This window comes from Dysidea avara, chromosome 1 (genome assembly GCF_963678975.1).
Source record: "Dysidea avara chromosome 1, odDysAvar1.4, whole genome shotgun sequence".
Lineage (NCBI taxonomy): Eukaryota > Metazoa > Porifera > Demospongiae > Dictyoceratida > Dysideidae > Dysidea > Dysidea avara.
This window is the reverse complement of record NC_089272.1, coordinates 43458491-43484446: the sequence shown is the minus strand read 5'-3', so window position 1 is coordinate 43484446 and position 25956 is coordinate 43458491. Positions and strand designations below refer to the sequence as shown.

Sequence of the window (25956 nt, the reverse complement as noted above, 5' to 3'; positions counted from 1 at the left end):
CAGCATCCATCACAAGCAGAATACAACACTGAGATCTGATGATTGTGCTTATTAATATCTTACATTCTATTCTGGTGACTCAGTGGCTATATGTACTGTATAATATGTGGTTAAAACCATGTGATTACTATGGGTTTTGGTTATCATAAAGGGTGCAACCAATTGTAAAGGTCACTATTCAAAATTGCAGGTGTTCGTATACAGGCATACATGTATGTACTCCACTGCTCCTATTTACAAACTCATACTGAATTTTCATACAAGTTATAGACACTTCTAGCAGGTCAAAAGCCAGACATCGCTTATACCACTACTTCCAAAGAAAACCTTGTTAGTGATGAAACATACATGATTATGTTATAATAATAGTGACTACATTTTATAACCAAACTGCACAGTGGACAAAGGCCAATAAGTACTGTAGCTATAATTGCTGGCGAGAAGTAGATGTTTATGTGCAGGTTGAAAGCAGAAAAAACCCCAGATCCTGATTGTTGTGGCTCCTTTGGTGCATGCTTTGACTGCATGTTGCTGGGGATCAAGTCACCACTGGGTCTGGGATTTCTTTCTGCATTCTTCAATGTTTTAGTTACATGTTCCAGACTTCCTGTATTCACAGGCTTTCAGCCTTCTCACAGGTCCCTAGTGGGATAGCATTCACAGACACAGATACAATACCAGACTATTGGTGTAAAAGCATCAGCATTCACACACTGCAAGCTGATCTTGAGAGCCAGATCTTCCTTTTACAGTTGGCCAAATGTTTTTCTGGGTTAATTTTAGAAGCCAGGAGAAACCTACATACAATTTAGTCCCTATATTTTGGTCATCATCCATTCTGAAGCCTAGTTGGTGCCCACCACCATCCACCCCAGTGTGAATACTCATACACTTGTCAAATTTTCTACGTTCTTACTTTGTAGGAAACAGCTACTGTTACTGTATTACTGCCATCAAAAGCCCCACAATTATGCAAGTCATAGACCTCAAATCCTCAGTCACTTTATGGGCTTGAGAAACACTATTTAAAAGGTAAGGGATCGGATTTGATAAGCTTCTTTACCAAAGTACAGTATAACACTGAGGAATTTTACACTAGAATATTCCTTGTACGTATTGCCCCCACATGGCTGTTGGGACACAAAACTTCATGCATCTTTGGTAAAATAATAATAAGCATGTTTTCTGCTCCTGAAAAGTTATAATTCAACTCAATAAAAAACTTGTTATCTTGAAACTGCTGATGTGAAATTTGAGATTCAGTTTTCCAAAGTCCAGTCACAGTTACATGTGATTACATGTAATGGGGCATGTGACAAAAAAAGTAAACATGGCAATGAAATACTTTATTACAAACAGTTCCTAGTCAGAAAAAAAAAACTTTCTAGATATTGAATTTGCACAGCTTCATACATGAGCTTTCAATACCGTGACCCGTACATGGAATTGATTGATAAAGTTTACATTGTTATTTGTGAATGATCAGACTCTGGATATAAGGTAGACACGTACAGTAATCATGCACATATTTCCTGATAAGCACATATGGTATTCTTGCACTAGATACTTGTTTAAGCATATATACTTGAAATTGCTGCTGCAAGCTCATACTACAGTATGTTGAATGGCAACGTTAGGACAAACCAGAAGAGTTCCAGTACACATATGCCTGTAATTAACGATAGCAACACTTGACTTCTTAGAATTGCCATTTTTGTGACTGAAATAAGCTACTTTACTTTACTGAATGATGGTATCCAAATTAATTGAAAACTGAGGTGGACATGAATAATGCTCTCCCCCATGTCTAGAATTGCTACTGGATTTTGATCAATTCTTATTTAAAATAAAGGCTTCCTTACCAAACTAGTGCCATTGTCAAAAGACACAGGGGTAGGGCAAGTGAAAAAAGGGACAAGGCATATGAATGTCCTCAGGCAGTTGGTACTGCACTGGGAAGCTGGGGAAAGGGGTTTGATATTGATAGGTAAATGTATCTGACACATCCATTTGAAACAGAGATGGATCTGTGTGCATGTTTATGTAGGGTAGGAGGGGGGCTTGGTACATGGCGATCCATAGTATACTGTGAAAACACTGCCTCAATTCCCACTACATATAGTATAACGCTCTTGCTTTTAGAAATCCTTATAGACCAACATCCATATAGTTCCTATATGGTATCATAGATTATATAGAGCTAGCCCAAACTCAAAGTAATCTATACGCTCTATAGCTATACAATTAAGAGTTCATAAATATAAAATAGCTAGTGAGCAAGGGGTGGTCACTGCCAATAGTCCTGTAGAATCATCTGCGACCGGGATCAAGGTTTTTGATCAACAAAAATATACCTTGATGACTTGATTTATCTTCAAAAACACCCTTGATTGCTCGATAATTTAGCACATATTTTTGTAAATTCTCGTTTTGTTTGCAAGCTTGCTTAATTCCCACGTTCTTGGACATCTTGATCAGTTGATTCAGTGCCAATTTACCTCTTGATCGCTTGATTTTGATCCTGGTCGCAGATGGTTCTATAGGACTGTTGGTAGTGACTACCCTTGAGTGAGGGAGAGTGTATAAGTGCCTATTATCGAATAGGCAATGATCTTTGATGAAAGACTTTAGGAGAACTCAGAACTAGATGGGCCAGTGTTGAATATAGGGTACAACTGTAAAGCATTTGCTCTACTGAGGTATGGATGCTATACTATTGTACACAGTGATTTTGTTGAACGTGTCCTATACTACTGACTTTATACTTCTGCCGGCACTTACTGAAATGTATCTCCTTGTCCATCGCGAGGCTAGGCTTTGTGGCTCTGAGTTTCAACTGTCTAATTCGCTCGGCAGCTTGACATCTAATTCAGTTCAACTGCAGTGTAGAATCTCCGTGATGCTGTAAGAGCCTTGGTGTGGTTAGATATCATCCAGTCCTTCCTTTTCGTGGGCCATTGAAACAATTCCAAGAATTATGTAAACAAACTTTAGGGCGCGGCCGTGTAACCCGAGGTGTATCCGAGGTGTAACCCGAGGTGTAACCCGATCTGATCGTTGCTGATTCAGAAATGACCGTCGAATTGATTTAGAGGAGTTTGTGAACTGGCATTTCACAGCTTAGGACTCCCACCGTGAAGGTAGTAGAGTTATTAGTTGTAGTCTAAGGGACCGTCTAAGGTAAATGAGGGTAATTCCGGACACTCTTTGATAAAATCGCTCTAGCACTGCATTCACAAAGAGTTAAGACAAACTCTAGGAATCGTTTTAAAGCCTATTTTATGATGCATCTGCAGTACAAATTTTGTTTCGATACAATTAACTGCTGAGGAGTTATGAGCCAAAATTTAACAGCGTGTAAAAATGCTACATGCGGCTAATTCCGGACACTTCGAATAACAAACAAGTAGCGCCTTCTACAGGTTACCAATCCTCTTTAAAAGTATAGAGACTAATGTACCACTCATCTGAAGCTTATAAATCAAGTAGAAAGTTCATACTCTTTAAGAGGAAGCAGCAGTGTGTATTTAAAAAAGTTTGTGTAATTCGCGAATATTTTCTTTGTATTTCAATAGAACAGCTGCTAAAAAATCGACTGCCACTCCACCTGTGCTGCATGGATTCTTACGATTTTTGCTATGCAATTACCTGAGGGTATGATCTTCTTATAAGTCATTGAAAATCGAAAATATGAGCTTGGAGTGCCAGGTTACATTAACATTTTCAAAGTTTTTGAACAAAAATATCCGTGATTGCGCTACAAATCCGTGTCAAACTTCGCGATGGAATAACAGATTCGCTTCAATTTTGGTTTGTAGATAGGCCATAGGACACTGCATTAGCATAGCAAATTATAGGCCCGGGGATTCTACCATTGTTGAAAGCTATCTGAGTGTCCGGAATTAGCCGCTGTCCGGAATTACCCGCTGTCCGGAATTACCCGCACTTACCTTATGTCATGTATATGGGGGACAGTCGGGGCCGAGGTCGGGGCGGAGTTTTGATAAATTCTAGTATTGATTCTACCATGTATCAGAGATCACGACAACGGTTACCATCATTAATTTTGCTTCATTCAATTCAAATCACTACGTTCACCATCATTACCATCAGTATGAATGTAGTCCCCTTGATCATCAGCCACCTATTAGCTTTTTCAGTATTAATCAACCGTGAGAATCAAGTCTACCAGTTGGGCACTGCATATATGAAGGGTTTGCATAGAAGGCTGCAGAGCCCGTACGAGGTGCTTCACTACTAGTCCAGGGAACCTAAGCGAAAATTGTTGAGTTTAGTATCCTAAAGTGGGACAAGTGCCGGAAAAAAAAAAGTTCCAACTATATTTTGTTTTGGCAGGTTATATAGAGCCGGTACCGGTTACACTGTTTTGCCGGCTATTTTGCCGGCAGTGGAGGGTATAATACTTAGAATGTTACGTGCATTAAAAAAAAACTTGTACAAAAAACCTAAGAAAGCGAGAAAAAAAAAGGTGTCTAAGCGGGGGTTCGAACCCAGGCATCCGTACTCATAAGCAATGTTTGTAACGATTATACCACCGGTGCTGCAGCTAGTCATATTATTTAGTTTCTACGTTATAAACATCCGACTGAAGTGACTTCTATGTGAAGAAGAAACCAAAGCTGAACCCTAGCCTACCCCTAACGCTAAGGAACTACTTTTCGCATCCCCTAAAGTTGAATGCTCGGGGCAACCTACTAGACGCGTGCCCTAAAGTTGAATGCTCGGGGCAACCTACTAGTGCCGGCACAATAGCTGTTAGTGTTTGCAAACCGGTACCGGCTAAATATACACTTCGTTTTGTTTTTGGCAGAGCTTCGTCTTACAAACTAGAGCATGCACCTGCAAAATTAACGTCTTATTATGCTCTCCTTGAGTTTCACTCATGTTACAAAGCCATTATAATGATGGTACCACAGATAACAGATGCCCTTAAAGTTACTGTGACTTGATTCAATAATAATTTTGGGCATGTGTGTGTATAGTCTAGTTTCATTTCATGATTGTGTTGTAACTACGTAGCTAACTAGCTATATTATTGGTTATTTTATATAAGTAGCGTTGCTTTTAATTATGTTGATTTAATGTGTTCTGTTGAATGGCTGCCTGGAAGCATATGAAAACTTGTGCTAAATTTTCTGACTGAATTCTGCATAGGTTTTGCCCATTTCGGGTAAAATTTGAAATGTACTGTTTTTCCCATTTTGGTTGAGGGTAACAGGTTGTACTTTTGGGATTTGCCCACTGCATACATTTGACACAATGTACAGACAGGTTTTGATATGGTTAAATATACAAATCTATAAATTTTCCTACTACTGGGACAAAGAAACTATGTCCCCACCTTCTAAGAAGGATATTATAGGGATGTAAAATGATTTTTGACCCAACAAACTGCCATGCACCGTCCATTTAATCCCAAAAGAGTGTCAACACCTTATTACTCTCGAACATACACATAAAAGGTTCATTCACCCTTGACAACAGTTTTATATCACCAATAGAGGTACGGTACAGTATAGTATTACAATTCCACTGGATTATAAATTACAGAACTCAGGAGTGGCATTAGGGGATGGGATGCAGATGTTATTTATCAACTTTACCAGTTGGGCACGGGAGGGCGACCACAGGAGGAAGAGCCTGCACAAGATGCTTACACATAGCTTAGGAGATGCTTGTAGGGGGAACTTAAGCACACACAGACAACTTCAAAATTTTTCACCATAATATGTGCTAGCTAGAAAGTTAGTAAAAGTTATAATTGTACATAGATGAAAAGAACAAAGAGAAGGTACTAAACTTTTCAATGAGAGGTCACCAGTCAAGTACAAGGGAAAATAGTAATTTTAAGTTTGATTAGGGGTCTGGCAGAGATGAAAATAGTAGTGAAACAATTAAATCGCCTACACCTAAAAAAATACTAGTGGACCTTTATTCCCTACTTGGCCTATAGTACTTCAGTCTATACCCACGTAGGATTAAATGTGACCGGGCCCGCGATAATAGGGCATGTGGGCACATAATTTTTGCCTACTTTTTCACAGTTTCATCACTCATAACTTTTTGTACCATTATGCTATGGCATTGCAATTTTCAGCTCTTAGTAAGCATTTAATTGGCATCATGATGCAAGTTACAGAATGGACATATACTTTTCCAGTACTGAGATATAACCTGTAGAGTGATGGAGTGTAGTTTGTGTCCACATGCCCGGTTTTCGTAGGCCTGGTCCCAAATATCCATTGCAGGTGTAGGTGACTTCCATTGTTTTACTGCTACATTTTATTTCTATGATCCCTACCTGGTCAAGCTTAAAATTCCTAATTTTCCTTGTACTTGCTTTTTTACCTCCTCATTAATATTGCTATAGCTAAATATTATGATCACTGTACCTTCTCTGCACATACTAACTGACTGGTGCTTCTGTAAGACCATGCACTCTAAAACTAATTAGCTCCTTGTGGCTAAGTTTTTTTCAAATTAAACAGATTATATTTATTCTGTTTGCAGCTAAGTTTCAAATGTTAAATTTCAAGTGCTTTGGCTACAGCTTGCCTCTCCCCTCCCCCTCCCTACACACACACACATACACACACACACACACACACACACACACACACACACACGCAACACACACACACACACACATACACACACACTATAGCTACACACATGCACACATAATGAAACTATATCTCTGCATGTGTGTTACATATGGATGTATCAGACATTATATTTTACATATATGCACAGATTATATATATATGACGACTACATAATGGAGGATTTGTTTGCTGCAGTAAAAACTGGAAATGTTGATGAAGTGAAAAAGATAATTAATGAGACAGGACTTCCACTAACAGTGTGTAATGAGGTACATTCATATGTACAGTAGTTAATGAGTTATTGTTGCCGCAAGTACTATCATAGGCTACTCACAACCATGCAACTATATTCCAGCACACTCTAGCTGCTTTTCTGAACTTGTTTGTATCAGCTTCTTATATTCAATGGTAATGATTCTGAGCCTTGACCTTTGATATAGCTGGGAACAGGTTCAGTATGGTGGGATAGGCACATAATAATACTGTCCAACTAACCCAGCATACCTGCTAACCAGAGAGCTTGTAGTATAGAAAACTATGAATTCATACAATACGGCTTTTATAATTTTATGTGCATAAACCTGTACAGATATGTCCATGCAGAAAGTGTGGAAAACCATAATGAAAATCAACAGACTTTGGAAACTTTAATTTATCACTTAACTATATACATGTATGGCTGGTCATACATATAATATTATATACCACTTTAACGTATCACATATATATTGTAAACAATGAAGTGACGTTGTAACCCAGTTGTAAGAGTAAAAAGGCTGCTTCTGTATGTTTTTCATGGTAGGCATAGAATTAAGTGATTGCAGGCTAAGTGTATGTACATATGCTATTGCACATATTCATGCATCTATTCTGTTTTAGAAACCTGTACAATAATCACAGACGGCGACTGTGTCTTATTCAGCACTGCATGGTTACTGCCAACTTCCTGAGCAAATCAATGTTGAAAAATCACAGATACAATGTTATTATATTTTGTAAATGTATACAATCAAACAGTACGGAAGTAGGGATCCTCCAAAAGCAATGCATGCCACCTAAAATGCTGCCTTCAAAATCATCCCAGAGACATCTTACACCTCGAAAATCATCTTTACGGAATAATATTGTGTAGTCAGTCTAGCATGAAATACAGCATTAAAAACAAGAAAACGCTTACCGGTGACCAGATATAGAATTTTTTTTAAATCACCAAAACTTGAAATTTGATCTGCCTGCCTGCCTTCCTCACTCCACTCACTCCACTCACTCCACTCACTCCACTCACTCCACTCACTGACCACAGTTGCAAGCCTAGAGGCCAAACAAAGCAGCACACGACCACCATTTTACATCACAATAATAAACTCACCAATGGGATGTGCCTTTTTGGGTTCTGATCAGTGTAGGCCCTCTGCTCCTTGTTGTTTCTTTTATCTTCAATCAAGCTGCTTGTCTTCTTCATCCAACGAAGCCATATCGAAGTGTTAATTTTTCGTATCAACACTTTCTTTCAGCAATATGTTTAGATGTCACAGAATTATTTCAGAGCTGGATTTCAGAAGCGCTTCAGTCCCGGCACAGAAGTATACTAGCTAGATATCTGCAACTTTGCGATTGGGATCTCATTTGCGATAGGTTCACGACCACACCCATCAAATAGAGATCTAGGTGAACTAATAGTGATAGAGTGTGGAGACAACACCTCTTAATAATCTAACTGTTTACTTAACAGTAAACAAGATGATCTTGGTCTAGCTAGCTGCACACCCCTTGGTTGACTCAAGATACTCTAATAGAACAGTCACTCTAATACAACAGTCATGTATGATATTCTAATAGAACAGTCACAAGTCACACTGTAACTAGCTGTGCCATAGCAAAAAACTAAACAAACTAACATTTAAAAAAATGTTAATTTAAAAATGAAGTAGGGATAAAAAGTAGTGAAACAAGAGATGAATGATGGTATTACAGCATACCTCAGTGGGAAAGTCCCTACTTTGGTACATTAGCTATAATTTTGTTCAATGCCAAAATAGGGACTTTCCCACTGAGCTATGCTGTAATATTCATCTCTTGTTTCACTACCTTCTATTGCACAGATCCCTACTTTATTTTTGCATTAGCAATTTTTAAAATACTAGTTATCTTTATAAATCAGTGACTAGTGTTACCGTTATACACTGGAAATGATTTCTAATGATTTTTGTGGCTAGATATAGGCAAATCTCAGCTAAACTTCAAAGCAAACCATATGTGACAACCTTTTTATCACTATACTGTGCAACTTATAAGTTACACAATACAGTGATAGAAAGGTTGTCTATCTTCTTATTCGTAGGCTCTTGTTGTGCTTATATGTAAAGTACATAACGATCGAAGGAAGGGACCGTACTTCATAAGCCATTAACCATCTTTGTCATGCTGCCTTTAACATACACCTACCTTAATCCAAACTGTGGCTACATACATGCATGTAATAAATATTACTTTGTTGATTATTGTGTAAAGATTGAAAAGCTTGCTCAAAAGTCACTAAATATGGTTAATTCAGCACATGTTGTTGTCAGACCTTCAGTGCTGGCTACTGTAAAACTCTATTAATAAATAATAATAAATACGTATTTAGGTTGAAAGGAAGAAGCTCTGTCTCTCTTGGAGGAGGCTGAGTGTAGCGCTTGACTAGACATCTGGTGGCCTGCAGTTTGAATTCTGGAGTAGGAGGGATTTTTTTTCCTTTCGTTGTCCCATTTTCTGTTTCACCTTATTGTTAGCTACTGTAGGTAAAGTAATGTCTAAGTCTATAGTTCCTGTTTGTTAGGTTAGAGAATCCTAAAGCTGCAGCATATGTTGCTGTCAGACCTTCAGAGCTGGTCACTGTAAAGCTGTAATAGCAATAATAATGATTACGTACTTATAAATTATGTACCTACAATGATGTACATTGACTCATTTTATACAGAAAGGCAGTCAGCCTATACATGTTGCTGTTAGTGAAGGAAAATTAGAAGTAGTGAAATACTTACTTGATGACTTAAAAATTGATCCAAGAACACAACTGAAGGTATAATATAAACAAACCTAAAATTTCTGCTAAATTTTTAATTGAATGTTGATCTGTTCTATTATTTAGGGTGTGGGTGAACTGGTTTATGTGGCCACTGTTAAAGGTCACTTGGAGATTGTGAGGTATTTGATAGAAGATCACAATGTGGACCCTGTTTGTGTTGGAGATGTACGTGTGTAAGAATGTATAACTATTAAGGAATTTTGCGTTAAGGCATACAGCATCTTTTGTGCATATTGTGTGAGTCTAGTCTGATCAACATGATGCTTTTTCCAACCTTAAACAATCATAAGTTTACGTAATTAAATTTGTATTGTGTTTTCATTCAGCTGACTGCTCTATTAGAGTGTCTTGTAAGAATAATCATCAAAGCTTTATTTGTATAGCCTGGCCAGTTTAAGCTTCTCCTAAATATGTTTATGGCATTTCATTAGAGTTCTTTAAAATCATATAGCTCCTTAAAGCTAACGTTATTACTGCACCAATTCCTCTTGACTTTAGTGGTTTTCCAGAAGTTTGCTGGATTCAGTTACAGTACTTCACATTTTAAATACACTGGCATTACCTCTTTGACATTCATACATAGGTTGGGGTACAACCTATCCATGTTGCAGCTATGATGGGCTTTGCTGACATATTAGAATATCTTGGTAGACTCCCCACAGTTGATGCCAGTGCAGTCTCTACAGCAGTTAAGTGTATAAATAAGTAGCTACTAACAGGATATTACATATGTACTTTTGACGTCAGGGAAATTTAACACAACCTTTACATATGGCATGCCAGATGGGTCACCTTTCGTGTGTGAAAGTGTTAGTAGATCATTTTAATGCAGATCCCAATTGTAGAGCTGCGGTAAGTACACATTTTACTATATATAGACATAAAGATATGCTATACAATTGTATTTCACAGTTACAAGATAAGTGAAGTTGTCTATGTATGAGAAATTGTGTATGCTCCTTGTTATAGTCCAGAAGCTCTACACCTTTAGTGAAAAGGTCACTCACAAATTAATGTCAAAGTTAATGAGTTGTTACAGTTTAAACTATATAAGCACTATTTATTTACAAGCATGTATGTGCCAAATTTATAGGATAGTTTTGCACACATAAACACTTTTCATGTACAACCTGTATTACTGTACAACCTGTATTACTGTACAACCACCAGCTTTCCTAAACTATACCTGACAGCTGTGTTGACTCTTAAAGAAGAGACAGCTAGCGGTTATTCTAGGGTATTGTCTGATTAGTACAGTAGATCATGTGATTTCACATGAAATCACTTTTGATACTTCATATTATGTGATGGTGTATTCCTCTCTGCTGTTCATTATAGAATGGTATGCAACCAATCCATTTTGCTACTATGAGTGGCCACGTTGATATAACAGAAGCACTGATTGATGATTATGGAGTGGATGTTCATTCAAAAGATGCAGTAAGTACATTTAGGTTTTGGTCAATAACATACACTATACTGTACTATATTTTAAATGTTCAAAAAGATGTTTAAATTATGCAGTAATTATAAATTATGTATCCACACAAAAACAGCCAAGCTGTGAAAAAATGGTGTGGCCTTAAAAGCCTGGGTGAAAAAAAACAAACGTGGCAGCCAAGAAATGGCTGCAATTATGTTAATGCTAAAAAATTTACAGCCATTATTAAAATTTTTTAGTATTAACATCATTGCAGCCATTTCTTGGTCGCCACCTTTGATTTCACAACTTGGCTGTTGTGGCTCCTCTGGCACGTGCCTAGACTGCATGTTGCGGGGGATCAAGTCACCACTGGGTCTGGGATTTTTTACTGCATTCTTCAACGTTTTAGTTACATGTTTCAGACTCCCTGTATTCACAGGCTTTATAGCCTTCTCACAGGTAGGGATAGCATTTAATAAAAACTTTTTTAACCCAGGCTTTTTAAGGCCACACCATTTTTTCGCAGCTTGGATGTTTTTGTGTGGATTTCACTTCTTTTTTTACTTATAAGCCCCAAAACCAGCCTATGGCTGACTTTGAAGTTTGCTTTTACTCACATTTGTTCTTTTCTATGTAGATACAATGATGATTATTAAAGACAGACTTATAAATGTATTTCATTGCATGATTTAATTCAATATTTGATAATATTATTGCAATACTCTAATAGAGTGCACATCTTTTTTGAGGACTTCTAATAGAACATACATAGAATGTTCTAGAACTTCTATTGGTAGATCTATGAAATTACAAAACGTTTGACTATAAGCAGATTTCAACTTGAAATTTCATTTATGAAGCAGAAATTAAGTGAGATGGTGGTAGTGGTTCATTGGTTAAGGATGCAGGTGTTAGGTATGGAGGCCCCTGGTTCAAACTCTGGTAAGTTTTTTTGTTTTTTCCCGACATTTTTTGCACACCTTTTTTACCCCATGATGATTGCTCTATTAGAGTATCTCGATCCTGCAATTTTACACGTGCTTGGTTTTTGCTTTATAACTTTATTGCTGTAACTCTATTGCTATTCAAACTATCAAAAGGCACTGCTACGATGATCAGCCTATCTACACCAATTTTCAAGTTATTTCTACTCTTGGTTTACCCTGTAGCCATGACAGAAGTTTGATCTTTTTTAAGGGAATAAATGCTCATAACTCCTTGAATATCCCTCAGATTCACAACAAACTTGGTACGTGAATCCACGGTTATACGCTCTTCATTTGTGCCAAAGATTGAGGCAATTGAGTTGCACATTTGCGCTTTATAGCAATTTTTGTAAAGTATACGAAAAGAAATCAAAGTTCCTGTATGGCATAAGAAGAAAAAGAAACAACAAATTAAAACGAAACTTTGAATGCCCATATCTCGCAAATGGCTGTAGCGAATTTAATTACATTTGCTGTGTGGCCTACCCTACCTAGGGAACAGCTATAATGTAAAAATGGTGTGCTTTGGAGTAGGGGCCATGGAGCTATGCACACATGAAAAAGCTGTTTTCTTTCTTCCTGTTAATATACTCATGGTATGGTCGCCGGCTTTCTTTGCCGTGCGACACACTACCGTGTGTCTTAATACAAATCTTATACTTGCACTATCGTTGTACACTGTATATACACAGGAGTGGATCCAAGGTTTAGCAAGGGGGGTGCACCATGACCGGGCTTATAAAGCAGGGGATCTGGGGGCAGCCCATAGCCTTGGCCAAGAAGCATATGTTTCAGGACTGAAATTATTGATGTAGAGTAGTTTTGTGCATAAATCATCATAAATCATCATAAATCATCACATATCATCATGCTTTCTAAGTAGTCTGCATTTCATGTAGGATCAGTGATAGTCATGAGTTCATTTATTAGCCTAAAGTAAATTGCAAATGTTATATAATATAGACTTACAGCAAAGGACCAAGTTGCATTCAATCTGTAAAAAAAAATACATTAGTAGGCTATACATGTAGCTAAGTGTTTCCATGGTTTGGTGCAGCAGATTCAAGTTTTCATATCTCTGGAGGATAATTCTTAATGGTGTTACATGTGATAACTGTTCTATTAGAGTATTTGAAGTGTAATTCTATACTGTATTTATGTGTATACACAATATTGTGCATTTGTACTCTGCTTATTAGAATGGATATGAATCTATACAGTTGGCACAGATAGGAAAGCAACTACAGATTGTTGAATTACTTACTGAGAAATATGGCTGTCATATTCAACTAGATCTACTGTCAATGCAGGTAAACTGTAACAGTCACTAGCTGTAACACAAAGGTGCAATGAGATTGTACACAGCTAATCCTCACTTCAGTATCTAGACCTCTTCATGAGGATTAGCCAGTGATTCTTTATGACTGAAGAATGCATACTGTTCTTCCAGTGTACATGGTTATGAGTTAGACTGTGGCTATACATTTTAGAATGCCTATCTATAAAAGATGCAACAGTTCATGACCTTGCAGAAAAAAAATTATGTTGGTATATAACTGTGTGTAAAGTTTCCTACCAATTTGGATAGAAAGCTTTTTAAGAGTGCATATGGTAGTCTTGCATATTGTCTCACCCTACTGACTTGTAAATCATGTGGTTCTTTTGCTGGCTTTACATGATTAGAGCTAAAGTACTTTTTAATTTCCAGACATCGCATAATACTGGACTGTGTCAAAATAATCAGTTGGAGTTCCATATTTTATAGTCTGAGTATAACATCTAGTCATGTTTAGCAGTTTGCTTTATAGTAATATCCATGCAACAACAGCTAAGTTGTAAAATAGGAGTGGCCTACAAAAGTACAGGTAAAATGTAGAAATTAAGTGAGCTGTACAGCTAACACATTGGTTCAGTGTTTAAGAATTTGAGAGTTAGGTATTGAGGTCCTTGGTTCAAGCTTTTGACAATTTTTTTGTCAACCACTTTTTCCTATTTGTGACTGTTCTATTAGAGTATTTTGACCCCATGATTCATGATTAGCTTTTACATTATACTTCCTTGTAAGTCCATAACTCTCAATGTGATTTCTTTTTAAGTTTGAGCCACGATACTGTAGTTAACCTATACACTAGCTGATTTTCAAGCCATTTCCTTAGGCCACTTACCCTGTGGGCATGAATAAATATCAGTCTTTTTCAGATTCGCACCAGACTTGGTACAGGAATTTACCTCAACATGTCCTGCCATGTTTCATGGCAATCGAGTTTTGCATTTCTATTTTATACCAGTCTTTGTAAAGTGTGCAAAAGAACTGAAGAAAAATTAGAATGAAAAAAATAAATAAAAATAATAAAAGAAAAAAAATTTAAAAAGGAAAAATCAAGATTGTATTTCATGAATACATAAGTGATTTTGCTGTAATTGGGAATGCGAAGTGCCAAAGGTGATCAGCTATAATATAAAAACCGGATGCTTTTGAGAAAGGACCATGGAGCTATACATGTGTGAAAACTTGTTTTCTTTCTTCCAGTCAATATACCCATGCGGATTACTTTCTTGGCCACACAACACACTACTGCATGCACATTACTGTGTGTCTTGATCTTGAGTCCTGCATTTTCAAGGTACTGTGTTTTCGCTTTACAGCAAACTATCTATCATGCAGTTTTGCCCCACCAACCCCATGTGGGCAAAAGAGGGGCATACGTAGCAAAGGGATAGAGTGATAACTTTTACGTCACAAAATTACGTTAAAATGCATAACCGCAACTTCCACGGAGCAAGAAGCGGGGCAAATTCAACGGTGGGGCACCTTCAAGAGGCTACATCTCAACTTCTGGTGCTTCATTCGGCGTGAAACATGCTTAGGACATAGAACAGAAGTTGGGAAACACAATGAAAAACATCACTTGGGCATCAGGTTGGTTTTACCCAGGTTAAAAAGATAAAACAGCTGTTTTGGGCTCAACTCGAGAAAGCAATTGTCACTAAACAACACTTCAGTAAGAAAGAATGAACAATAATGAACCGTTGTATGTCAATTTGTCGATATAAACATTGTGAGACTCTTCTATCACACTTTTCAGAAGTGTCAAAATCCTTGTGCCCACGCATTTCTTGCCAATTATCAACCATAACTCACCCAGCACGGATCTAACTAACCTGTACTACTTAAATATCTGTTATACTACTCTCTTCCTTGTTCCTGACAATGTGGTTTCATTTAGAAAGACAGTCTCAACAAACCTCAGGCAAAGTAAACTCATGCCCCAATGGCATGCGTACATTTTCTGCTCCACATAAGTGATTATGTAATGACTGTGACGTCAGGTGTTACCGCTCTATTAAATAAAATTTATGTCCCAGGTAGGGGGTTTAGGCAATGTAACAAAGGATTGAGATATTCAAATGTGACTGGATTTTGGAAAAACGATCCAAATCGCACATTAGAAGTTTCGAGATAAACGGTTTTAAAGAATTGAAGCCAGCATAACTCTCCAAGGATAGCAAGCGCGCATATGAAATTTACACAAAAGATGCATCAATCTGTTACCTTTCAAGCCACTTCCAGTACTTGTAGCTGCTTGTACAGTTTCCCGCCAAATAAGATAGAAAATCTGAGCAGTTGGACAAGCGAAGTAATATCACGAGTGCTCACAAAGGGGTGGAGGCTGGGGGGTGGAGGCTGGGGGGTGGTGGGGAGGGCAAGAGATAGACCTCAAAATGGAGGCAGACCACGATTGGAGTCCAGACACGAGATTACAGGGCTGTGCTGGCTCCCTAGTGGCTGATATGTAGCAAAATCAACAGAGAACACGTCTGGCCAACATTATAAGGCTGTCCACCAGTAAACCACTGATTCTTGCCAAGCCAGGTCCTTCACAAGGCCTGAACCGCCATTTGAGCACTCCACACCACCCAGAAAAGACGTGTGTAAAAACCAGCCTCGTGTAGTTTGAGTAGTGCCGAGGGTCAAAACTAGTAGTATGATAGTGTAGCTATCCACTGGTGGTGTTAGTTTGATTTTGCCTGATTTGCGATTTGGATCGGTTCTGTAAAATCTGGTCACAAATGTAGAAAGGAATGGATTAGATCCACAGTTTTGTCCCAGTCAGCGTTGAAACCGGGTCACTACTTCTGACCCGCTGACCCAGATTAATTAAAAGTGAGGCATATACCAAGAGCTAAATTTTGAGTGCCGACTAGTACGTTAAGCACAAGGGTGTCTACACTTAATGATGTTAGTCAGTGGGCATGATTGCACGTAAGTTTGCAGAAAGTAAGTTGCATTTCCTGCAAATGGGTGTGGCTTTACACATACATAACACACCATAATTAAAAAGGTATGACACATTCATGATATAAAGTGGGTGTGGCTCATGGAAAGCTGGCCTTGACCGTATCTCATACAACAATATATTAGTGGGCGTGGCTCCACATAAACCAGCAGGCAACTATGAGCATGATTTCGTGCATACCTGTAGACTTTAGTATCACTAGAAATGGGCATGGCTGCATGTATGGCTGCATGTATGGCTGCAGGCAGTCGTCCAGTAAGTGGGCGTGATTCACGAAAGAAGCTGGGTTGCATCAGGACTTAACTATGATGCGTTTATACACTTTCATACTGTCCAATTGCTTCGCATGTGATCCAATCCTGGATAATTTTTAAAGTGGGTCTGACCTGGGTGACCCGACCCGGCTTCAATGCTGGTCCCAGTGTAGGGGAAATAGACTTATCAAATACTCCATGGGGGTAGGTGGGGCAAAACTATGATAGATGCATTAAAATTTCCTGACTTTATTAAACAGGCGGCTGCATTACACAGGTTGCTTTGTACACAAGTGAGGATTATTACAATGACCATTTTAGATATTATGCAGTGACCTGATTAGAAATGTTTCACTGTGATTGGTTTGCAGACACAGAAATAAATTCTATAAATTAGTAAATGAAATCAGTGTACTTGAATACCAAACGGCTTTGACATTTTTGTCACTCAAATGTTTTAGTTTGCTATGCTACAATAACTCTAGTTGACATCTATGTACATTAGTCCAGCAAATAAAAGGTTGTCTAGGTGATGGTTTGTTAAATGACCATTTACTGTACTCTAGTCTGATGCTGTATTGTAAGACATAGCTATTACCCATTAGACAAAAAGAAACATTCAAAATATTTTCAAAAAAACCTTGCTTACCCTGACCCAGTCATGTTCCTATTCACAAATAAAAGCATATGCATAATGCAGTGTTTTTGCACTTTATGAAATAAACCTGAATAGAACTTACTGTTCACAAGGGTGCAAGTTATGACAACTTGTGAGCTGTGAATGTTACTTTATTGTATGGGTTACGGCTAATCACAGTTGGCTTTTGTTCTACCGTGCACATGCATAACAGTTACTGTACATACTGTACTTACACTATGTAATACAATTCATTGTAGGCTACTGGAACAGATAAGAAAAAGAATGAATTAGATGGCTTGACATTAAAAGAACAAAAGCAGCAGGTTGGACTTCTAGGTCACATGTAAATTAATTTGTTTATTTTGTGGCCACACAGAGCCAAGAAGGGGATATTATTGTACCTGTAGTAAAAGGAATTGAGGTACATATGCGTATATCAAATTGTATACATAATATTACAAGTGTACTATATACATTCAATTTTAGGGGGATGAAACTCTTTTAATCCATAGAGCAGTTGTGTATGGAGAAATAGACACACTCACAGATCTTATTGAAGAGAAAAATGTTGATCCATGTATGACTAACAACGTTAGTGAGTTATGACTGTATAGCAAATGTTATGTGTTGGCTTGGTTATTTGTAGGAAGGTCGTCAAGCAATACACGTTGCTGCTGCTACTGGTAATATGAAAATTTTAAAGCTGTTAATCGAGAAATACAAAGTTCCATTAGACGTTGTGGACAAGGTATATATTGCATACCATATTTTACTAGTTACACTGTAATTTATAACTTTGGCTACTAAAATTACCATGCAAGGTTACTATCTACAAATTTCCCTAGGGCTTGTTATATTTTAAAAAGTTCTTCACTGAGTAGCAGTCTTATCCTTCAAGTTCTGCATGTATTTGTCTATGTTTGTCTGGCTTTTATTTGACAGATGTGATTCACCATTTACATCAGTGTATTATCTTAGGACAGCATTTGTGACATTAATTTAAAGTTGTGTGATGTATGTAGTTTCATGTCCATATCTCACCTAACACAGTAAGCAGGACATTTCAATATGCTGTGATGTAGCTAGATTTGCCGACTGGTATGATACTGAACAGATCAGCCTTAATGTACATATCAAACTACACAACAATTGTACCTAAGAGTTATAATGCATTTGTGATGACAACTTTTGGTCATGAATATTGTATAAATTGTGTGTTTTTACCCTGCACATGTACACACATACAGATTGGATATCAGCCAGTCCATATAGCTGCAATGAATGGACACGTTGAACTTGTGGAGTATTTAGTATCAGAAAATCATGGTTTATTAGATGTTGCTGTAGTGGTAAGAGCATGTGTTTGTCAATATTGTATTGCAACAGGATGTTGTGACAGAACGGTGCAGTACCAATTCATTTTGCAAGCCTTCAAGGTGACGTTACCATGTTTAAAGTTTTAACACAGTTGGGATCAGATCCAAAAACACCATCAAAAGATCCTGTTAGTAATATCTTAACACTTGATGCTTTCATAATTATGTATACTGTAGACTGGAAGACAGCCCATTCATTTTGCTTGTATTGATGGTCGTACTTTGATGGTAACTGTACTTGTAGAAGAGTACAATATAGATCCGGCAACTGCAAATAAGGTACAGCTAGCACATCTATAGACAACACCACACTCATACAACTATACTGTTATTTTCATTTATGTTGAATGTATTGCATTGAACATTAATTTTGAAGAGTGCATTAAGGTTAAAATCACTACTGTGCTTATTATAATTGTAGTTGCATAACTAAATTACCAAATACATTTTTTACCTGTACAGGAAGGGAACCATCCAATTCATGATGCAACTCTCTACAATCATATTGAAACTGTCAAGTTTTTGGTTGAAAAATATCATGTAGATCCCATGGCTGCTAACTTACAGGTCTTGTGCATGTATACTGTACTAACAGTTATTCAGCATTCAGATGTTGCAGGGTGGTATACAACCAGTTCATATCTGTGCACAGTTAGGATATTGGGAACTCTTTACTCTCTTGTGTGATAAGTATGGGGCAAATCCAATGGCTGCTAAATTTGTAAGATATTACATATGTCCGTTTGTGTGCATTTGTACTCCAGTTTTGAAACCAAGTATGTATTATGTAGTCTATTTCTTGTGCTGAAAATTAAAACAATACCTCTTCATCAATATCTGCATGATATGTTACATACTGTGCAGTGTATCCGATAACCATTTCAACTAATGTTTTCTCAAGGTTAATTACCTACTGTTAGTTATGTGCTATCATCAAGACTAAAGCTGTTTGTGTTCACATGAGCTACCGTGAAGCCAGTTTGTAACTACACAAGTTGCTGCTTATGTAGGTAACCTGTTTATGTGAGGCTGTACCAATACCGCATTATACATCTAATCCGATGCCTGATATTTATTGCCTATTTTTGATCCAAATTTTCTGATGAGCCCATATCACGGAAACAGCCTATGTTTCAAAAAGCCTATGTTTCAAAAGTGTAAATGAATATTAATTGAGGTGCAAGTGTACATATTATCACAATCTCACAATGGCAGTGTGACATTTACTAAAATTCCTCTATGCAATATGCTTTCCAATCATTTGATATTTGTAGCTATACGTAGGTGCTTGTTTGTGAGGCATTTTGTTAACAAATTAGTCTGATTTTGTCAGTACAATTGACCACCAAAAAAGAGCACAAAAATAATATGAAAACCTAAAAAGAAGTTGACCGTTCAGTGATTTGAACCCAAGTCACAAACACCGTTATTGGCGAATTCCTCACCCATGCATGCTATATTACAGCGCTATCAAGTCACTGGAGCTTATGTAATAGTTGTAACACGGGCATGAGGGCTTTGCCTGATATGTATGGGTCATTCCATACCAAATCAACAAAAAAAAATCCGGACCACTTTCGATTTTCATGAAATTTAGCACAAACATGGACCCTGTCAAGAAACTTTCTCACACCAAAATTTGGCTCTTTTCATTGCTCTTCCTTTAAGTTATGACCACTCAAAGTTTCTGCTGAAAATTTTATTTTGCTTACACATCTTCAATAAAATGACCATAACTTTGCTTGTGATTGACGTAGAAACTTCTGGTTAAGATGTTTGAACTCCTTATTAAATTCTCTGTCAGGTGATATATAATGTTTTATAATTGCTAAAAGGAAAAGGTCAAACCACAAAATGTATCCTTTTCCTTTGATCTTAATTTTCAAAAATATATATTCTTTAATTAAATTTATTTTTGTTATACATTTTGCTCTAATACCCATCCTTCACCACTGTGAGTTTAAAGTTGGGACCAATAGTAGATCATGAGTTATAAGTGTTAATGTGTAGCCTTGTAATCACTGCTGTTTGTATGGTATTTTTACAGTGAAATTTCCAATACCAGTTGCAAGTAACCTTATATTGGTACGTCAAATACCATTTTATGCATTAGAATAGTTAGAGGTGTACCGATAATCGGATCGGCTATAATATCGACCACCAATATGGTAATTTTTACCAATATCGGTATCTGTACAGAACAGCAGGAGGACCGATATCGCTACCGATATTTATACAGTAGCAATAGTTTGTACATAAACGGATTGTGCATTGGTTTTCTACGTTATTCATGTGGCTCTTTAGTGCCAGTGGCTTATTGTTCACTCTGAAACAAGCGCTACGCTACGAGAAGCCATATAAACACACGTGATTCTACTGTCTGTTGCTAGAAAGTTTATCACAGTCTTTATAAATGAAGCAGTTATAGAGTACCTTGTAATAAAAAGGGTCACAAGATAACCAAGGAAACTTGCTGTACCAGCTTTCTCACAAACAATTAGAATGCAGAAATGTCCGTATAAGGCTTCATGGGAGTATACATAAAAATGTTTGTGGGTGCCTAATTGTCTGGATTGCACAATAGAAACCCAAGCTGTATACCACCACAGGTAGAGTATAGCAATGAATATATGTACATGTTGTTGTAGGGTAGGTAAATGTACACTTTTAACTATAATGCAAATATCGGATCGACTATCGGTTATCGGCTTCTTTTGGTGGCATCAATATCGGATATCGGTACACGCCAAAAACCCATATCGGTACACCTCTAAGAATAGTTAGGGTTTGTATTGACAAGGGCTCACTACAGTGAAACCATATTAACAGAAAAGTTGGAGCAATAATAAGGCTGCCTATAATAAAGGAATCACTGATTATGTTTTTGCTGTAAGTTCAGTGTGCTATAAAATAGAGGTGGCCACTACAACTTATTATAGAGGTAGCTATATTCATAAGGGATTTACTGTACAACTAATGATATTCCAATCTATTCTTTCAATTTTACTTACTGTATAATAATAATATTCGGCCACAGATTATGATGATAGTTTCCAATCTTATATACATGTGTATAATGGATGTAAACGACACAGTTATTCATACATATGTACATGTAAAGTGGAACTGTTGAATTGAAATGCCATGTCTTAGTGATATCCAAAGCTTCTTAGTAGATAGCTACTTCATATAGTTGCATTATAGAGTAGAAATATCCTATTTTAAGTTGGCCCTTATAAAAAGGTGGCCTTTAAGGTAGCCGCTAAGATATGTTACAAGGTATTATCACTTTTGAATCATACTTTGAAAGGGCAAGCCTACTACTGAACACTTAAAGGCTACCTTTATATGTTTGTACCTATAAACAATGCCTTTGCTGGAAAGATGTACAGTTCTAAAACCACTTACTCATCAAAAAATTGATAGAACAGAGTGGAAGTGGCCACCACTCCATAAGGGCCAATTTTAAATTGTTGCTATACACTTATGCAAATGTATTAAGCAGCTACCTGCACATTAAGGCCCAGAAATTTTGGCCCTAAGGTACCTGGTGTAAACTCCATACATCAACTGTATCATGATAAAAATTGCAATGTAGCTCTTAATCATAGAAATGTTCCATAGAAAGTACATTGTACAATGGTTCACTACAGCAATTGCACACTGATACATATCTATAGCTTTAAGTGAAATACATCAACAATTGATTAAAGAAAGGGTCAAGGCAATTAATTTCAAAGTTAAATCAGAGCGTTATAGTAAAGGTTGAGACTGAAAGTGGTGCATATTGCATGACAGTCTCTACAATCATTCACATGTAACTCTGATATGCAATGAAACCTGATGCATTGATGTCAGTACACAATTGAATTTTTAAGGTATAAGTTGAAAAGGCTGTTAATACTGCATCAGTCATTCATTACTACTTGTTAGAAAATCTCTAGTAGATTACAATATTGAAACATTCATGTCCGTGTTAAGAACAAAGAATGCAGCTACATAACATTATGTTTTATTTGTAAGTGTTTCAAATTACAGTGGAACTTGTCTTAGTGGCCACCTGTAATGAAAGGCCACCTTTCTATTAAGGGCCAACTTTAAATTGTTCTAGTAAGACTTTTATACACATCAAACTATATAAATAGCCACCTGCATATTAAGGCCAAAAAAATTGGCCCTGACTGGCTTAGATAGTTTCCATTATAGCTACATTTGTGTATCAAAATATGTACTTGCATATCAACAGTCAGCATTAAATGCTAACAGTAGCAGTAGCAGTTACTGTAGCTAGTGAAAAGGTCATCAAGTTCAATATTTCACTACTATATAATAGACTTGCATCATAATCAGGAACAAGCTTGATAAGGGGTAAATTACTTAAGTATATGTATTTAAGTATAAGCTTTTACTGGGTTTTCTTACAAAACATAAACAAGTTAATTTTACTTATAAACCAACAATGTATAAAATGATTGTGACATAGTATTATATAAACTTACTTGCAATTGGTATTGCATCTTTGCATACTTGAACCATACAAACAGCAGTGATTACAAGGCTACACATTAACACTTATAACTCATGATCTACTATTGGTCCCAACTTTAAACTCACAGTGGTGAAGGATGGGTATTAGAGCAACATGTATACCAAAAATAAATTTAATTAAAGAATATATATTTTTGAAAATTAAGATCAAAGGAAAAGGCTACATTTTTGTGGTTTGACCTTTTCCTTTTAGCAATTATAAAACATTATATATCACCTGACAGAGAATTTAATAAGGAGTTCAAACATCTTAACCAGAAGTTTCTACGTGAATCACAAGCAAAGTTATGGTCATTTTATTGAAGACATGTAAGCAAAATAAAATTTTCAGCAGAAACTTTGAGTGGTCATAACTTAAAGGGAGACCAATGAAATGAGCCAAATTTTGGTGTGAGAAAGTTTCTTGATAGGGTCCACATTTGTGCCAAATTTCATGAAAATCGAAAGTGGTCCGGATTTTTTTTTGTTGATTTGGTATGGAATGACCCGTATGCCCTTTGCCCTTGGGCCACATATAAGGCAAAGCCTGAATACCCCATGTTACAGCGAATATATAACACTTATCAAGTTGATAGCATGTATAGGGGATCAATCACCCAAGCCAATACGAGGGCAGCCACTGGATGTATTATATAAAATTTTCAATTATGGGTCAACAGCTAGTACATTCTGGTTATGTTTGGTTGCGATGGACGGATATATCCTAGAGATATCACGGAGAATTTCAGTTATGCGAGTTTAATGTTCTTAATCAGTGCTATTGAATTGTTTATGGAAAAATATGGAGTTCACTAAAGGCCTAGATAGGTAAGCTTGCTTGTAGAGTGGTTACTCCATGTAGAGTGGTAGCTTCGTGATGGGGACATGTCCGTATTCGAGAACGTGAGGAAACGATTGGTGAGTAAGCTATAACACTATTTTTCTCCTTAGCCCAACGTTTTTCAACTCGTAGGCAGAGGCTCCAACCTTGGATCTTTCTTGGGAGTGAGACTTTTCACAAAGGTGAACAATGGAGATGCAGTCCTTCAACCACACACATGCAATTCAACAAAGTTATATTATAACCAGCACTTCAGGATGTCATGACATTATAATAGCACGGCCTCCTTGTGCTAGTTATATTTGAAAGTGTTTGCACTTACAGTTACACCATTGAGAAGTTGTGTATTAGACTACTAGCTACTAGTGTAAATATTAATAACGGCAAGGTGTGTGTGCTAGCTACTGTACATTATATTACGATTTCCATGACAACCATGACCGGCTCACGTGATCCGCTAGAGTACACACTTCAATAATGATCTTCTGTATCTACGAGATGTCTTGCTAGCTCTACTAGCTACCTAGCTTCTAATCACGTCCACACAGGTTGTAGCTAGCTTGCAGCAACAAAACCCTGGGAATATAAATAAACAGAATCACTGAACTTCACAATTATTTATATCCCACCTGGATTCCCAGTGAACTTTCAAAGTTCCAGTACACTGCTTGCACACTCAGTCGTTGTCTAAAAAGAATCAGTCAACCCGAACCGCCATTGAGAACTCCGACCGCCAAATGAAAGTTTGAACGAGAGATCACGTGACTGCTGAAGCATAGGATAACATGGCGCACGCCGCTACATTCTTAGCCTCCGGAAGCCTTGAATGAAGCAGCCAGCATTGAAAAATTGGGAGAGTCAGGATTATTTGTAGGTGTGAGAATACAAATGTTGGGCGTGAGAGCGTGATATTGAAGATCAAATCGTGAGAATCACACCTAGGGAGTGAGATTTGGAGCCTCTGCATAGGATGGCGAGGATAACAAATTGCACTCTGTGAGTGGTTTTCATGGCAAAATCCAAGTCGTGCATCCTAATCACGTGAGTATTAATCGATTTCCACAATCGATTTCAGCCTCAATGTCTATATAATCACTTCCCAGTTGTAGCCCGGTCTACATTTCGTATGTAGCCCGGTTAGCTGGGCTACATACGAAATGTAGGCTCCTTTGATCTGAGGTGTGAAAGTGTTACATAATAGTACATATACCACTTTAACCTGCAGGGGCATTCAAAGACACTGCTCATGGTTTAACTCACATATTCACCGGGAAATATCTAGATACTACCCGGGCAATATCATGGTAACGCGGTTTGCTCATGGCTCTGATGCCCAACCAGCTCAAAGATACAAACTGCTTTGATGTAGTATTAAAAACTTTACACCTCAAAAATCAATCCCACAATTAAAAGTTCCTGGCATGTGTTGAAACATAATGACATAGGAATATTGTTCTGAGAGCTATTTGCCCACACGATTAAAGTCACAATTAATCATCAGATGGTAGTGTATAAAACAAATGAGATGAGTGTGCCCTGAGTGATATATACATCATACAGTACGATAGTACTGTATAGTAGGGACCACAAAGGAGTAGGTGTGGCCCACGAAATAACATCACCCATAAATCAACCTCAATTTTCCCTGATGACAATGAGGCAGTATTGGTAAGGTAAAACTAAACCCAAACAAGCTTTCAGATCGAGGCGAAACACTTTCAACAAGTTGCTACACAATTTTAAAAATAAATCATTTAATGGAATTTTCTATTGAGTGACTGACTGACTGCTTGATGCCTTTGGACAGTGTAACTCGATAACGGCTAAGGCTACGAGCTTGATTTTTTCACTGTTCGTCATCGCTTCGGCCAGAGAGGTGCCTTTTGGCATACCGCAGTACGTACAATGCATTCTT

At 37.3% G+C, this 25956-nt stretch overlaps 2 protein-coding genes across 2 annotated transcripts in view; one reads left to right on the top strand and one right to left on the bottom strand.

Moving 5' to 3' along the window:
* The window catches only part of LOC136265242 (NACHT, LRR and PYD domains-containing protein 3-like), a 151479-nt gene extending 148488 nt beyond the window's left edge, over nt 1–2991 (bottom strand). Inside the window, exon 1 of the mRNA XM_066060103.1 lies at nt 2782–2991. Within this exon, the coding sequence (XP_065916175.1) occupies nt 2782–2803 (22 nt within the window). The 5' untranslated portion in view covers nt 2804–2991. The remainder of the gene's footprint in view (nt 1–2781) is intronic.
* A 47-nt stretch (nt 2992–3038) lies between these two features.
* LOC136265118 (ankyrin-3-like) overlaps nt 3039–25956 on the top strand; it is a 37202-nt gene continuing 14284 nt past the window's right edge. The window contains exons 1-17 of the mRNA XM_066059914.1: nt 3039–3140; nt 6775–6895; nt 9589–9690; nt 9760–9861; nt 10280–10384; nt 10444–10548; nt 11035–11136; nt 13305–13415; nt 17555–17620; nt 17674–17718; nt 17784–17888; nt 17944–18045; nt 18545–18646; nt 18697–18801; nt 18851–18952; nt 19136–19240; nt 19293–19394. Of these exons, the coding sequence (XP_065915986.1) occupies nt 6800–6895; nt 9589–9690; nt 9760–9861; nt 10280–10384; nt 10444–10548; nt 11035–11136; nt 13305–13415; nt 17555–17620; nt 17674–17718; nt 17784–17888; nt 17944–18045; nt 18545–18646; nt 18697–18801; nt 18851–18952; nt 19136–19240; nt 19293–19394 (1557 nt within the window). The 5' untranslated portion in view covers nt 3039–3140; nt 6775–6799. The remainder of the gene's footprint in view (nt 3141–6774; nt 6896–9588; nt 9691–9759; nt 9862–10279; nt 10385–10443; nt 10549–11034; nt 11137–13304; nt 13416–17554; nt 17621–17673; nt 17719–17783; nt 17889–17943; nt 18046–18544; nt 18647–18696; nt 18802–18850; nt 18953–19135; nt 19241–19292; nt 19395–25956) is intronic.